We start from the raw sequence: 16,689 nt of genomic DNA on the forward strand, positions 1-16,689 counted from the left end.
AGGCACATGTTCTAGCAGCACAGGTAGAGTATCCCGTATGAAATCATGATAACGTGCTCCATTGAGGGTAGGTGGAAGAACATGGGACCCAATCAAGACATCACCAACAATGCCTGCCCAAACGTTCACAGAAAATCTGTGTTGATGACGTGATTGCACAATTGCGTGCGGATTCTCGTCAGCCCACACATGTTGATTGTGAAAATTTACAATTTGATCACGTTGGAATGAAGCCTCATCCGTAAAGAGAAAATTTGCACTGAAATGAGGATTGACACATTGTTGGATGAACCATTCGCAGAAGTGTACCCGTGGAGGCCAATCAGCTGCTGATAGTGCCTGCACACGCTGTACATGGTACGGAAACAACTGGTTCTCCCGTAGCACTCTCCATACAGTGACGTGGTCAACGTTACCTTGTACAGCAGCAACTTCTCTCACGCTGACATTAGGGTTATCGTCAACTGCACGAAGAATTGCCTCGTCCATTGCAGGTGTCCTCGTCGTTCTAGGTCTTCCCCAGTCGCGAGTCATAGGCTGGAATGTTCCGTGCTCCCTAAGACGCCGATCAATTACTTCGAACGTCTTCCTGTCGGGACACCTTCGTTCTGGAAATCTGTCTCCATACAAAGGTACCGCACCACGGCTATTGCCCCGTGCTAATCCATACATCAAATGGGCATCTGCCAACTCCGCATTTGTAAACATTGCGCTGACTGCAAAACCACGTTCGGGATGAACACTAACCTGTTGATGCTACGTACTGATGTGCTTGCTGCTAGTACTGTAGAGCAATGAGTCGCATGTCAACACAGGCACCGAAGTCAACATTACCTTCCTTCAATTGGGCCAACTGGCGGTGAATCGAGGAAGTACAGTACATACTGATGAAACTAAAATGAGCTCTAACATGCAAATTAAGCGTTTCCGGACACATGTCCACGTAACATCTTTTCTTTATTTGTGTGTGAGGAATGTTTCCTGGAAGTTTGGCCGTACCTTTTTGTAACACCCTGTATTATTGACAACTAAAGTCTCTATTATGTGTATCTGTTGTGATTAGTAAACTTATGGAAAACGTTACGAACTTAGCAAACTGGCGAATTACTTCACTGAGAAGTGGCGGCTTCGGTCAGGAAAACTCACAACGGTCGGGAGAGTGGTGTGCTGACCACATGCCCTTTCATATCGGCATCCAGTGAGCTTATGGGCTGAGGATGACACGGCGGTCGGCCGGTTCCGTTAGGGTCTTCCAAGACCTGTTCCGACTGTGTTTAGTTTTGTTACGAACTTAAGCGCTCGGATGGGGTCCTTCGAACCTTTTTCACAATAATTGTCTATTATTCCGCTCTCGAACAGCGCGAGGGAAAAACGAACACCTATATGTTTCCGTGCGAGTTGTAATTTTACTTATTTTATTGTGATGATCGTTTCTCTCTTTGTATGTCGGCGTCAATAAAATATTTTCGCGTTCGAAGGAAAAAGTTGACGATTGAAATTTCGTGAGAAGAGCCCGCTGCAACGGGAAACGCCTGTGTTTTACTGATCTCCACCCAAAACCTGTATCATATTCGTGACACTCTCCCCTATTTCTCGTAATTACAATACGCGTATGTCCTTCTTTGAACTTTTTCGACGTACTCAGCAAGTCCTATCTGGTAAGGATCCCAGACCACGCAGCAGTACTCCAAAAGAGGACGGAGAAGCGTAGTGTCGGCAGTCTCTTTAACAGTTCTGTTATGTTTCATAAGTGTTCTGCCAGTAAAATGCAGTGTTTGGTTCGCCTTCCCCACAACATTTTCTATGTGTTCTTTCCAATTCAAGTTGTTCGTAATTGCAACTCCTAGATATGAAGGGCTTATTTCAATAGTGGTACAAGTCCATTTTTGTTCATTTTGAGATACAGAGTCCTAAAGTTAAAAGAGCGCTGAAAAATCTGCAGTTAAGATATCAGAAATATTCAAGTACATAAAATAATAATGAGCGTATGGCATTGGTGGCCGGGAGACCCCTCGCGGGGCGGTTCGGCCGCCCCCCACAAGTTCTCTAACGCCACTACGGCCACTTGCGAGTGAAGGAGCATGACATGATGATGAAAGACACACAACATCCAGTCATCTCGAGGCAGAGAAAATCCCTAACCCAGCCGGGAATCGAACCCGGGACCCCGTCCGCGGGAAGCGAGAGCGCTACCGCAAGACCACGAGCCGCGGACGAAAGACATAAATTTGAATATTTCTGGTATCTCAACTCCTATATCATAAAGTTAAAAGAGCGCTGAAAAATCTGCAGTTGAGATACCAGAAATATTCAGGTATATATACTCTTTTAACTTTAGGACTCTGTACCTCAGAATGAACAAAAATGAACTTGTACCACTATTGAAATAAGCCCTTTATATTTAGTTCAATTTACAGCCCTTAGATTTGACTGATTTATTGTTTAACCGAAGTTTAAAGGATTCCTTTTAGCATTCATGTGGATGACCTCACACTTTTCATTATTTAAGATCAAATGCCAATTTTTGCACCTTACAGATACCTTTTCTAAATCGTTTTGCAATTTGTTTCGATCATCTGATGATGTTACTCGGCGATAAACGACAGCGTCATCTGCAAACAACCTAAGACGGCTGCTGAAAATGGTTCAAATGGCTCTGAGCACTATGGGACTCAACTGCTGAGGTCATTAGTCTCCTAGAACTTAGAACTAGTTAAACCTAACTAACCTAAGGACATCACAAACATCCATGCCCGAGGCAGGATTCGAACCTGCGACCGTAACGGTCTTGCGGTTCCAGACTGCAGCGCCTTTAACCGCACGGCCACTTCGGCCGGCAACGGCTGCTGAGAGTGTCTCTCAAAATGTTTATGTAGATAAGGAACAGCAAAGGGCCTTGGGTAACGGCAGAAATCACTTCTGTTTTACTCGATGACTTTCCGTAAATTACTGCGAACTGTGGCCTCTCTGACAGGAAATCACGAATCCAGTCACGAAACTGAGACGATGTTCCCTAAGGACGCAATTTCACTACAAGCTGCTTGTGTGGTACAATGTGAAATCTCTTGTCAATAGCACTCAACATTTCGTGTGCGTAAAGAGCTAGTTACGTCACAAGAACGATGTTTTCAAAATCCATGTTGACTGTGTGTCAATAGACGGTTCTCTTCGAGGTAATTCATCTAAATATGTGACATAAAGGGCCATATCTTTTGACTGGTTTTACATAGAAGCTTCACTTTCCTAGGTCGCCAAGGGACCGTAGACTGTAGCGTGTACAATAATTTCAACCTGACACGTCTACGCGTTCCTACGAGAAACGCTTGCCGTTAGTCAGTCGGACAAACAGCCAGACATGCAAACAGACAACAAAGTAATCGTATAACGGTTCTGTTTTTACCGATCAAGGTACAGGCTCCAAAAAATTGGGATTTACACTACTGGCCATTACAATTGCTACACCACGAAGATGACGCGCTACAGACGCGAAATTTAATCGAAAGGAAGAAGATGCTGTGACATGCAACTAATTAGCTTTTCAGAGCATTCACACAAGGTTGGCGCCGGTGGCGACACCTACAACGTGCTGACATGAGGAAAGTTTCCAACGTATTTCTCATACACAAACAGCAGTTGACCGGCGTTGCCTGGTGAAACATTTTTGTGATGCCTCGTATAAGGAGGAGAAATGCGTACCATCACGTTTACGACTTGATAAAGGTCGGATTGTAGCCTAGCGCGATTGTGGTTTATCGTGTCGCGAACTGCTGCTCGCGTTGGTCGAGATCCAATGACTGTTAGCAGACCATGGAATCGGTGGGTTCAGGAGGATAATACGGAACGCCGTCCTGGATCCCAACGGCCTCGGATCACTAACAGTCGAATGACAGGCATCTTATCCGCATGGCTGTAACGGATCGTGCAGCCACGTCTCGATCGCTGAGTCAACAGCTGGGGACGTTTGCAAGACAACAACCATTTGCATGAACAGTTCGACGACGTTTGCAGGAGCATGGACTATCAGCTTGGAGATCGTGGCTGCGATTACCCTTGACGCTGCATCAGAGACAGGAGCGCCTGCGATGGTGTACTCAACGACGAATGGCAAAACGTCATTTTTTCGGATGAATCCTGTTTACAGCATCATGATGGTCGCATCCGTGTTTGGCGGCATCGCTGTGAACGCACATTGGAAGCGAGTATTCGTCGTCCCCATACTGGCGTATCACCCGGCGTGATGGTATGGGGTGCCATTGGTTACACGTCTCGGACACCTCTTGTACGCATTGACGGCACTTTGAACAGTGGACGCCATGCACGAGCCTTTCTGGATACAGAAAATGTTCGATTGCCGCCCTGGCCAGCACATTCTCCAGATCTCTCACCAATTGAAAACGTCTGGTCAATGGTGACCGAGCAACTGGCTCGTCACAATACGCTAGTCACTACTCTTGATGAACTGTGGTATCGTGTTGAAGCTGCATGGGCAGCTGTACCTGTACACGCCATCCAAGCTCCGTTTGACTCAATGCCCAGGCGTATCAAGGCCGTTATTACGGCCAGAGGTGGTTGTTCTGGGCACTGATTTCTCAGGATCTATGCACCCAAATTGAGTGAAAATGTAATCACATGTCAGTTCTAGTATAATATATTTGTCCAATGAATACCCGTTTATCATCTGCAATTCTTCTTGGTGTAGCAATTTTAATGGCCAGTAGTGTACATTGCGAGTTAGAGGTGAGCAGTAGGTGATGATGGTGTTTACGTTAACACATTTAGGGTTATTCTTTGGATGTTAATGATGAGGAAAAGGATCCCAAATTTGGTTCTTAGAAGGAAAGGGGGACGAGGTATGCTGGTTGGAAAACATGCGGTAGAGTATGTTGAACCGAGAAACTAATGTGGAACACAGCAGAGTGGGGTAAGTGGGACGGAAATTGTGTAGAAGAAGTTCCTGAAGAAAGCAGTTGGAAGGGAGGGAGAAGACTGTGAGAGAAGAGGAGATGTTGCACGGAGATCAGGAGCAGTATTCCGCTAAGGTTGGAAGGGTGGGGAGGTCTGTGGGTGAACTTGTGGTCAGGTACAGGAGATGGTCAAATTTTCGTTGCAGTATGCTATGGAGTGTGTGTGTGTGTATAAGCTAGAGGAATGTGCAGGTAGCAAAGCAGCGCAGTGTCATGGGAAATGATTCGTTAGTTTTTGTGGTGTTTGCGGTAAGTGTAAGAAATCCTGAGGTGCACGTAGTGTCTGGCTGGAAGAAGAGCGCGGGCAGGAGGAATTAATACGTTGATCTGAATGACCGAGGGCAAACGGATACGTAAGGCGAGACAGAGTGCTTGGCAAAAAAACTCATTTCAATAGTTTACTTCTCATTTTCAAAACTGACCTGTGTAACAAGCACCAGCCGCTGCTTCAGTCTGGAACCGTGCGACCGCTACGGTCGCAGGTTCGAATCCTGCCTCGGACATGGATGTGTGTGATGTCCTTAGGTTACTTAGGTTTAAGTAGTTCTAAGTTCTAGGAGACTGATGACCTCGGATGTTGAGTCAAAGTACCTTAACACTCACCAACCAGCTCCCTACCTTCCACTTCAGAATTATACAGGGTGGTTCAAAAAGAATACCACAACTTTAGGAATTTAAAACTCTGCAACGACAAAAGGCAGAGCTAAGCACTATCTGTCGGCGAATTAAGGGAGCTATAAAGTTTCATTTAGTTGTACATTTGTTCGCTTGAGGCGCTGTTGACTATGCGTCAGCGTCAGTTGATGCTAAGATGGCGACCGCTCAACAGAAAGCTTTTTGTGTTATTGAGTACGGCAGAAGTGAATCGACGACAGTTGTTCAGCGTGCATTTCGAACGAAGTATGGTGTTAAACCTCCTGATAGGTGGTGTATTAAACGTTGGTATAAACAGTTTACAGAGAATGGGTGTTTGTGCAAAGGGAAAAGTTCTGGACGGCCGAGAACGAGTGATGCAAATGTAGCACGCATCCAGCAAGCATTTGTTCGCAGCCCAGGAAAATCGACTCGCAGAGCTAGCAGAGAGCTGCAAATTCCACAATCAACTGTATGGAGAGTCCTACGAAAAAGGTTAGTTATGAAACCTTATCGTCTGAAATTGGTTCAAGCACTGTCTGCAGCTAATAAGATTAAAAGAATCGATTTCTGTGATTTTATCCTTGCTCAAATGGAAACAGATGAATCTTTCGTTTCAAAGATTTTGTTTAGTGATGAAGCAACTTTCCACACTAATGGGAAAGTCAACCGTCACAATGTCTGTATATGGGGCACTGAGAATCCGCGGGAAACAACTCAGTATGAACGTGACTCGCCTAAGGTGAACGTTTTCTGTGTCATTTCAGCCAATAAAGTTTTTGGTCCCTTTTTCTTCGAAGGTGCTACTGTAACTGGACTACAGTATCTGGAGATGTTAGAGAATTGGCTGTTCCCTCAGCTCGAACAAGAGGCACAACAATTCATATTTCAGCAGGATGGAGCGCCACCACATTGGCACTTATCTGTCCGTAACTACCTGAATGTCAACTACCCGAGGCGATGGATCGCCCGCCAGGCAGCCCGTGACAGAGCACTTCATCACTGGCCTCCAAGAAGCCCTGATCTTACCCCCTGCGATTTTTTCTTATGGGGGTATGTTAAGGATATGGTGTTTCGGCCACCTCTCCCAGCCACCATTGATGATTTGAAACGAGAAATAACAGCAGCTATCCAAACTGTTACGCCTGATATGCTACAGAGAGTGTGGAACGAGTTGGAGTATCGGGTTGATATTGCTCGTGTGTCTGGAGGGGGCCATATTGAACATCTCTGAACTTGTTTTTGAGTGAAAAAAAAAACCTTTTTAAATACTCTTTGTAATGATGTATAACAGAAGGTTATATTATGTTTCTTTCATTAAATACACATTTTTAAAGTTGTGGTATTCTTTTTGAATCACCCTGTATATATAGTCTAAACTGATTTTAAAATTCACTTGGAGAAGTACCTGCCTAGTAAGGAGGAGAAAGACCAACCATCGTTTAATAACAAAATTCGGAAAATAGTCAGGAAGCCGATATTGTTACACTGTCGGTCCAAAAACGAACGCAGAAATAACGACAGGCAAATCTTAGTAGAATATTGTGCGTTTGTAAAAACATCGAAGTACGAAGCATATCACAACTACCACGTCCTACCATACCGAAAGTTCGTACCGAGAACACGAATAACTTCTGGTCCAACGTAAAATCACTAAGCTGGTCGAAGGCTTCTATCTAGTCACTCATCGACTAGCCTCGTGCGGCAGTAGAAGACACTAAAAGGAAAAATGAAGTTTTAAATTTCGCGTTTAAGAAATCATTCGCGCAGAAGGATCGTACACACATATCGCCGTACAGGCTCATGTACGGAGGACATAGGCATCCCTGGCACAGAGAAGCAGCTGAAACTGTTGAAAACAAATAAGTCGTCATATCCGCATGGAATACCAATGCGGTTTCACAGGGAGTAGTCTACAGCATTTACCCTTTTCTTGGCGCGCATTTATCGCGAACTTCTCGCCCAGCGAAAGTCCCAGGTGGAGGGAAAAAGCGCAGCTGACTCCCGTATGCAAGAAGGGTAAATGAAGGCTCAAAAATTACAGAGTAATATCCTTAACATCGGTTTGCTGCAGAATTCTTTGGAACATTACTCTGATTTCAAATGGTTCAAATGGCTCTGAGCACTATGGGACTCAACTTCTGAGGTCATTAGTCCCCTAGAACTTAGAACTACTTAAACCTAACTAACCTAAGGACATCACACACATCCATGCCCGAGGCAGGATTCGAACCTGTGACCGTAGCGGTCTCGCGGTTCCAGACTGCAGCGCCTTTAACCGCACGACCACTTCGGCCGGCATTCTGATTTCGAATACAACAAACTTCATTGAGACAAAATAGCTTCTGTTCACAAATTAACACTGTTTTAGAAAGCATCTCTCGTGCGAAACTTTACTTGCCCTCTTCTCACATGATATCTTGCGAACCATAAATGAAGAGCAAGAAGCAGATTCCACATTCCTATATTTTAGGTAAACTGAGGCAACGAAGGTCCAGACATAGGGATTTGTTCCCAGATATATGAGCGGCTCAAAGACTTCTTAAGTCGTATATTGGTTGTCTTCAACGACTTGTGATCGTCAGACACAAAGGCATTGTCAGGAGTGCCCCAGGGAGGTGTGCAGCAAGCTGTATTTACTGTCCTGTTTATTCAAATGGTTCAAATGGCTCTGAGCACTATGGGACTTAACATCTGAGGTCATCAGCCCCATAGAACTTAGAACTACTTAAACCTAACTAACCTAAGGACATCACACACATCCATTCCCGAGACAGGATTCGAACCTGCGACCGTAGCGGTCGCGCGGTTTCAGACTGAAGCGCCTAGAACCGCTCGGCCACACCGGCCGGCCCCCTGTTTATTTCTTTAGCTGCCCATCCAGTAACAGTGTTCAACTGCCCTTAATATAAAAGTCATCAACTGAAATCTCCGCCCCGCTATATTTAGATGATTCTTAAGTAAAACATTTCTCTGTGACCAGACATGGGTAAGGCGTGGTCAAAGGGCGAACAGGCTTCCTACGATCCTGCCTCGGGCATGGATGTGTGTGATGTCCTTAGGTTAGTTAGGTTTAAGTAGTTCTAAGTTCTAGGGGACTGATGACCACAGATGTTAAGTCCCATAGTGCTCAGAGCCATTTGAACCAATTTTTTTGCTTCCTACGAAACAACACCGGTCAGCCTAAAACGAAAAAAATGTTTCTTTTCTTCACGTATATTATTCTTCAATTTCAAGTGAAAAAGGTTGCTTTGAAAGGATGAACATGCCACTAATTTTGTTTATTGAGTTTATAAATAACATACGTCCTGACGTTGGCTAGATCCAACCTTGATCATATCACCAAGTAACATCAGTGCCATTTTCATACGTCAGCACTATCATCACTCTATGCCTCCTTTGATGATTTTTACTACTTTTTTCGATACGTTATCGAGCCACTATTTCAGTCCTAGAGTAATACAATAAAGCGCCAAAAAACTAGTATAGCCATGCGTAGTCAAACAGAAAAATATTAAACAGGCAGAATACGGCGCTGCGGTCGGCAACGCCTACACAAGACAAGCGTCTGGCGCAGTTGTTAGATCGGTTACTGCTGCTACAATGGCAGGTTATCAAGATGTGAGTGAGTTTGAACGTAGTGTGTAATCGGCGTGTAATCGGCGCTCGAGCGATGGGACACAGCATCTCCGAAGTAGCGATGATGTGGGGATTTTCCCGTACAACCATTTCACGAGTGAACCCATATCGCTGCGGCCGGAGAAAGATCCTAGAATAACGGGACCAAGAACGACTGAAGACAATCGTTCGGCGTGACGGAAATGCAACCCTTCCGCTAATTGCAGCAGATTGCAATGCTGGACCGTCAACAACTGTCAGCGTGCGAACCATTCAACGAAAGATCATCGATATGGACTTTCGGGACCGAAGGCCCTGTCGTGTACCCTTGATGACTGCATGACACAAAACTTTACGCCTCGCCTGGGTCCGTCAACACCGACAGTGGACTGTTGATGACTGGAAACCTGGTGGCTGGTCGGACGAGCCTCTTTTCAAATTGTATCGAGTGGATGGACGTGTACGGGTACGGAGACAACCTCACGATTCCACGGAACCTGGATGTCAGCAGGGGACTGTTCAAGCTGGTAAAGGCTCTGTAATGGGGTGGAGCGTGTGCAATTGGAGTGATATCGGACCCCTCATACCTCTAGATACGACTGTGAAGGGTAACACGTACGTAAGCATCCTGTGCGATCACCTGCATCCATGCCGGCCACGGTAGCCGAGCGGTTCTAGGCGCTTCAGTCCGGAACTGCGCGACTGCTGCGGTCGCAGGTTCGAATCCTGCCTCAGGCAAAGATGTGTGTGATGTCCTTAGGTTGGTTAGGTTTAAGTAGTTCTAAGTTCTAGGGGACTGATGACCTCAGATGTTAAGTCCCATAGTGCCCAGAGCCATTTGAACCTGCATCCATTCATGTCCATGGAATCTGACGGACTTGGGCAATTCCAGCAGGACAATGTGACACCCACAAGTCCAGAATTGCTACACAGTGGCTTCAGGAACACTCTTCTGAGATTAAACACATCCACTGGCCACCAGACTCCCCGGACATTAACATTATTGAGCATTTCTGGGAGCCTTGCACTCCCTCGAATTCATACGGAGTCATGGCGTCAATTTGCTACAGCACTGCTTCAGACTACTCGAGTCCATGGTACGTCGTGTTGCGGCACTTCTACGTGCTCGATGGGGCTCTACAGGATATTAGACAGGTGTACCAGTGTGTATAGCTCTTCAATGTAGTTTTTCACGCTGACTTTTAAACTTGTTATATTGACTCATTGCGCTCAGTTGTGAAGTTTCTGTTCTAGATCCAAACAGTATTGTGTTACTACCAAATGTGGTTCATTCGTTCGTTCGCAATGAGCCAAGATTTTTAATACCGCTATGGCATCATCCAGCAGCGACGAACAGTGAGCCGAATACAACGACTGGTTGACAGAGTAAGATACCTCAAAATAATCAGATTGAAAGATGGCCTTAGTAACACAAAAACTATGTTCATTGTTTTAGATTATGAAGGTTTCACGTCACCAGCAATGTTCAAGTAGCCACGTTTAACGTTTGTTGACTGCGTTACACGCGTAATTTCAGATAGCAGTTAATGTTTTGAGCGAACAAAGGCGCAAACACACACAGAACGTATAAAATTGTGTGTGTAAATTGAGTGAGGCTAACACAAGTAACCAAATATTCCGCAGAAGTCCTGCAACCCCATTAGTTCCGCTTTGCTTCTTGTTATCAGTTTATAGTATGAAAGTGAGACGCGAACAACGTACAAAATCTGTAACGTTATCTGCCAGATACGTTGTGCGACTGATCGACATCTGTATATCGAACACACACACACACACACACACACACACACACACACACTCACACACAAACACACACACACAGTCTAACGGGTTGCATGATAAATGTGGTCTGCAGGCTTTCCGGAATGAGATTCTGACCACATGTCGAAGATAAGGAAGTATTCACACAGATGCGTCTCGCTCCATTCGGCCTCTCTTGCTGTTTCCGCCCTCTCGCGTTGACAGTGTCCAGAGCTCATGCAGGTGGAAATCGGCAAACCCCTTTGACGCTGCTTGGGAGCAGCTATCTCTGTGCGGACGCTGCGTTTCAGCTCTCACATTCGTGTCTCAAAATCAACAACGAACAAAAGAATACAGTCTTCAAAGTACAAGACCTGCGTCAAAGACTTATCTACGTCCACATACGTTATCTGCAGATCACCGTGAAATGCATGGCAGAGAATATTTTTGTACCACATACTACGGTTTCCTCCCGTTTCACTCTCGTATTTTGGACTCCAGAAGAAACCTGACCTGATATCTGTGCACCTTAAAACGCCGCTTTCGGGACGGCCATGGATCGAAGCCGCCTGGTGGCGCGCTGTTATAATAAGTCCCACCTTAGTTACATTCAGAAAAATTTCGCCCACTTTCAAATTGCACATAGATGGTTGGGGTGCTGGGTTGGTATTCCTTCGAGGGGGGAGGGGGGGGGGGATGAGGGACAGCAACACGACGGGCATCCGATCACCCCTACAATGAATCATGCCAAATCTGTTAATAACCATGTCGACCCTGCGCTAGTGTGGGACAAAGCCACAAGAAAAAGAAGGAGATGGAGAATGAGAAGAGAGACACCTTAAACGTCTCTGTGCACTTCATAATTAGTCCAGTCTTGTCTTTGTATTTTCCGCTGGAATGATACGTGACAGCATTCTTAGGTATCTCATTTAACATTCGGTTCATGGAAATATGCAAGCAGGCTTTCACGGTACGTTGGCGTTTATCTTCAGGTCTCTGTCAGTTCTGGGTATTCAGCATTTCCCTTATGCTCTCCTGTGAATAAAGTAAAACCGTGTAGTTTCACGTAGTCATTCTTTGAATACATTCAACATCCACTGCTAGTGCCATTTTGTGTGGGTCTCACGTACTTGGGCAATATTCTAGAATATCTTACATGAGGCTTCTGTGAGCAATCGCCGCGCGGGATTAGCTGAACGGTCTAAGATGCTGCAGTCATGGACTGTGCGGCTGGTCCCGGCGGAGGTTCGAGTCCTCCCTCGGGCATGGGTGTTTGTGTTTGTCCTGAGGATAATTTAGATTAAGTAGTGTGTAAGCTTAGGGACTGATGACCTTAGCAGTTAAGTCCCATAAGATTTCGCACACATTTGAACATTTTTGTAAGGAATCTCTTTTGAAGCGAGACAGTACTTTCCCAGCATCCTGCCAATGTTTGGTAGACAACATTTGCCTTTCCACGTGTAAACATCTCAACGTATGGCCATAATGTAACTCTGAATCCTGTGACTGAATTCCCTAAGCGACCCCATAACGCGCCTAACATTGGAGCTGCAAACTACCAATAACCTCACCAACTGTAATTGCCAGTAACTTGCAGGTTGAGAGGATTCCTCTCAAGCAGGACAAGCGACTGCATCTGACTGAGAGACAGTGTCAATCACTGTTTGTCAGAATAATCAGGGGAGGCCTTATGTGCAGCCCCCTGGGAAGACTTCCGCCTCCTGCCGCGCCCCGAGTCGATCTCCCATTCGACCACGGATGAGGGGTCAACCTCAGTGCGAGCAGTAACTGGGCTGACCACCTGTATGGACCGATCGGCGGACTCAGACGTGTTGGACGTCCGTTGGATCCGCGCGGCCGCCCACAACAGTGATGCCCATCCACTACAGCTTCAAGCTGTGTAACCGAAGCCATCACAGCATGGAGCTGAGAGCGAAGTGTCACCAACTCAGTTTGCATCCGCACACAAAAGTCACAGTGCCTATCCATACTGTCCATACTGAAGATCCTGGAGAACAAAGAACTATTGACACGCACTCTGGAACTCTACTGTAGACACTGACGAAAACGCAACACACTGTACCACACAAGGGGCTTACAGTGAAATTGCGTGCTTATGGAATATCGTCTCAGTTACGTGACTGGATTTGTGATGTCCCGTCAGAGAGGTCACAGTTCGCAGTAATTGATGGAATGTCATCGATTAAAACAGAAGTGATTTCTGGCGTTCCCCGAGGTAGTGTTATAGGCCCTTTGCTGATCCTTACCTACACAAACGATTTGGGAGACAATATGAGCAGCCGTCTTAGGTCGTTTGCAGATGGGTTGGGTTGGGTTGTTTTGGGGGAAGAGACCAAACAGCTAGGTCATCGCTCTCATTGGATTAGGGAAGGGCGGGGAAGGAAGTCGTCCGTGCCCTTTCAAAGGAACCATCCCGGCATTTGCCTGGAGTGATTTAGGGAAATCACGGAAAACCTGAATCAGGATGACCGGACGCGGGATTGAACCGTGTTTGCAGATGACGCTGTCGTTTATCGACTAGTCAAGTCATCAGAACATCAAAACAACTTCCAAAATGATTCAGAAAAAATATCAGTATGCTGACATTAAATAATGAAAAGTGTGAGGTCATCGACATTAGTGCTAAAACGAATCCGTTAAACTTCGGTTATACGATACTTCAGTCAAATCTAAAGGCCATAAATTCAACTAAACACCTAGGAATTACAAATACGAACAACTTAAACTGCAAAGAATACATAGAAAATTTGGTGGGGAAGGCTAACAAAAGACTGCGTTAGATTGGCAGGACACTTGGAAAATGAACCAGATCTACTAAAGAGACTGCCTACACCTCGCTTGTCCGTCCCCTTTAAGCACAGTGCTGCGCGATGTGCGATCCTTACCAGACAGGATTGACGGAGTACATCGAAAAAGTTCAAAGAAGAGTAGCATTTTTGTATTGTCGCGAAATACGGGAGAGAGTGTCACTGAAATGATACAGGATTTGCGGCGGACATAATTAAAACAAAGGCGTTTTTCGCTGCGGCGGACTCTTCTCACGAAATTTCAGTCACCAACTTCCTCCTCCGAATCCCAAAATATTTTGTTAACGCCGACCTACATAGGGAGAAATGATCACCATAATAAAATAAGGGAAATCAGAGCTCTCACGGAAAGTTATAATTGATCGTTTTTCCCGCGCGCTATACGAGGATGGAATGATAGAGAATTATTGTGAAGGTGGTCCGATGAACCCTCTGCCAGGCACTTAAATGTGATTTTCAGAGGAATGTAAATGAACTGTGTCTAATAAATTAGATTAACGCACGGATATTCAAAAACTGAGCTGCCAAAGCACTCAGGTGAGACTAAACAATTCGCTCCTGATTAGAATCTTTTAATAGATCACAAAATTTGTTGGCTTTCAGCCACAAACGAAAACGTGGGGACTGCGCCTGTTAAATATTAAACTAACACGTAGAAAGTGAACAAAAAACTAAATTACCAAAGCACACGAAAGAAACTATAGAATTCGCCCCTGGTAACGAACTTGCAGAATGTCACAAAATCGGTTACTTCACCGTTGCTGCTTTTGTCTTCCCCGGCTGCTGCAGCCAGACTACAGTGGAAGTATTTTACGTGGTGCATTTCTGTCCACTCTCATCACCTTTCATGCCCATAGAGATGAAAAGTAAAATGCAATAACCAGTTGCACGTAACGCAAGTAACATGGACTCAATGTTTAGTCTCATCTGGGTGCTTTGGCAGTTCAGTTTCTGAATATCCGTGTTTTAATCTAATTTATTAGACACAGTTCACGTACATCCCTCTGAAAAACACATTTAAGTGCCTGGCAGAGGATTCACAATAATTCTCTATTATTCCTATCTCAACGTCGGTAACATCTTTAGGATTCAAGGTTTGGTCTCTAGCACGCTAGTATCTCTGCTAAATGATGGCATAATAAGCCGGAATCCGTTTGGTATAATAAAGAAATATTAGTCGAACAAAAAGCAAATTGCTTGTATTTCATCCTTAAATATGGATTTATTCTACCAAGAAGAGGTGCAAGAATCCATTTTCTTTTAGAATTACTTTGATGTTGTAGGTAAAACACTGCTTATTCAGCAAAAAAGTAAATGATTCCAAGGGCTACTATGCAAGATGGCCCAAATTGAACATATTAAAGACATACATCAGACACGTCTCTTGTAATCCATGGATTAAAAATCCTCACTGTTGGGTAGTGAGGAAGAAAAGGAAAGAGACCTTTCTACTGAGTGGCCGAGACCTTCGTTCGTGTTTTGAAAGCAGTAAGTTGCGGTGTTTATAGTTTACTGGCCTGTGCATTCAAAGTATTGACTGGTGTAGCAGCGTGTACAAGACTGTAAAGTTACTTTTTATCTACCCTTTGGTTCTTCCAGTGCACTGTCCGACACTTCGTCACAGTGATATTGTAGTGTTGACTAAGATCTTGAAGGTGAAATGGCTTAGAGAAAGTGATAGTTCCGTGTTAGGAGCGACTTAAAACACGAAAGTACTGTACTCACTCATTTTCGCAGTTACTCGCTGGAGGGCTCTGAAGCGACTGCTATCCGGAGGACCACTCTACTTTGGCGTGAAAGTGACGGCGCTATCTGAACGGTGGGAAAGCGGGCATCAATCGTTTGTAAGGGCAGATTACGCAGTCACGATTGTAGTCCAGATAAGGTCGCAAACAAAGTACACACGTAATCTCCGACAGGCGGGCCAGTTTGTCAGAAGCACCAACTTCTCACGGCCTTCTTTGATCTGGATTTCCTCGGCTCCTTTGACAATGACACCATTTCCGATGAAACACTGACATTTCACACTACTTGAACAAGCGTCATATCGCATTCGTGGCGTACTGAGAGTAATAAACGCAATTTTTTCCCTGTTTTTATATCTAATCTCTTCTTTTGTCGTCAGATGGTGTCACAATACAGTAAGTGGAACCAGAGCCTGGGACGACGGAAGTGAGTGTGTCCGTGAGTAATGCGCATCTGACAAGTCATCTTGCGGCACGTGGAGGTGAGGGCTATAGCTTAACGGCTCGTCGAAGCTGAAGTCATTACAGAGAAACCTTAACTGAGATGGAAAAAGACGGAAGTGTCGTAAGGGACATCTTCCTGTGATTTTGTTATGGACTTCACTGATGAGTCAAAACATTACACAGAATTAAAAAATTTAACCATGTCAATGTTTACCTTTATTTTTTATTGCGTAGGTACGTCTTTGCCATGGTGATGTAGGATGTACAATGTCGTGACAAGTCGCAGGACAGCGATATACACATATACAGGGTCGTCTAATCATAGTGACCGGGCCAAATATCTCACGAAATAAGCATCAAACGAAAAAACTACAAAGAACGAAACTCGTCTAGCTTGAAGGGGGAAACGAGATGGCGCTATGCTTGTCCCGCTAGATGGCGCTGCCATAGGTCAAACGGATATCAACTGCGTTTTTTAAAATTGGAAACCCCATTTTTTATTACATATTCGTGTAGTACGTAAAGAAATATGAATGTTTTAATCGGACCACTATTTTCGCTCTGTGATAGATGGCGCTGTTATAGTCACAAACGTACAAGTACGAGGTATCAAGTAGCATTCCGCCAGTGCGGGCGGTATTTGCTTCGTGATACATTACCCGTGTTAAAATGGACCCTTTACCAATTGTGGAAAAG

At 45.0% G+C, this 16,689-nt stretch overlaps 1 protein-coding gene across 1 annotated transcript in view; it reads right to left on the reverse strand.

Annotated features, from left to right (window-relative positions):
• LOC124620277 (neuroligin-4, X-linked-like) overlaps positions 1 to 15,609 on the reverse strand; it is a 190,083-nt gene extending 174,474 nt beyond the window's left edge. The window contains exon 1 of the mRNA XM_047146945.1: positions 15,530 to 15,609. Coding sequence (XP_047002901.1) covers positions 15,530 to 15,533 — 4 coding nt within the window. The 5' untranslated portion in view covers positions 15,534 to 15,609. The remainder of the gene's footprint in view (positions 1 to 15,529) is intronic.
• Positions 15,610 to 16,689: the final 1,080 nt, after the last annotated feature.

This window comes from Schistocerca americana, chromosome 6 (genome assembly GCF_021461395.2).
Source record: "Schistocerca americana isolate TAMUIC-IGC-003095 chromosome 6, iqSchAmer2.1, whole genome shotgun sequence".
Taxonomy (NCBI): domain Eukaryota; kingdom Metazoa; phylum Arthropoda; class Insecta; order Orthoptera; family Acrididae; genus Schistocerca; species Schistocerca americana.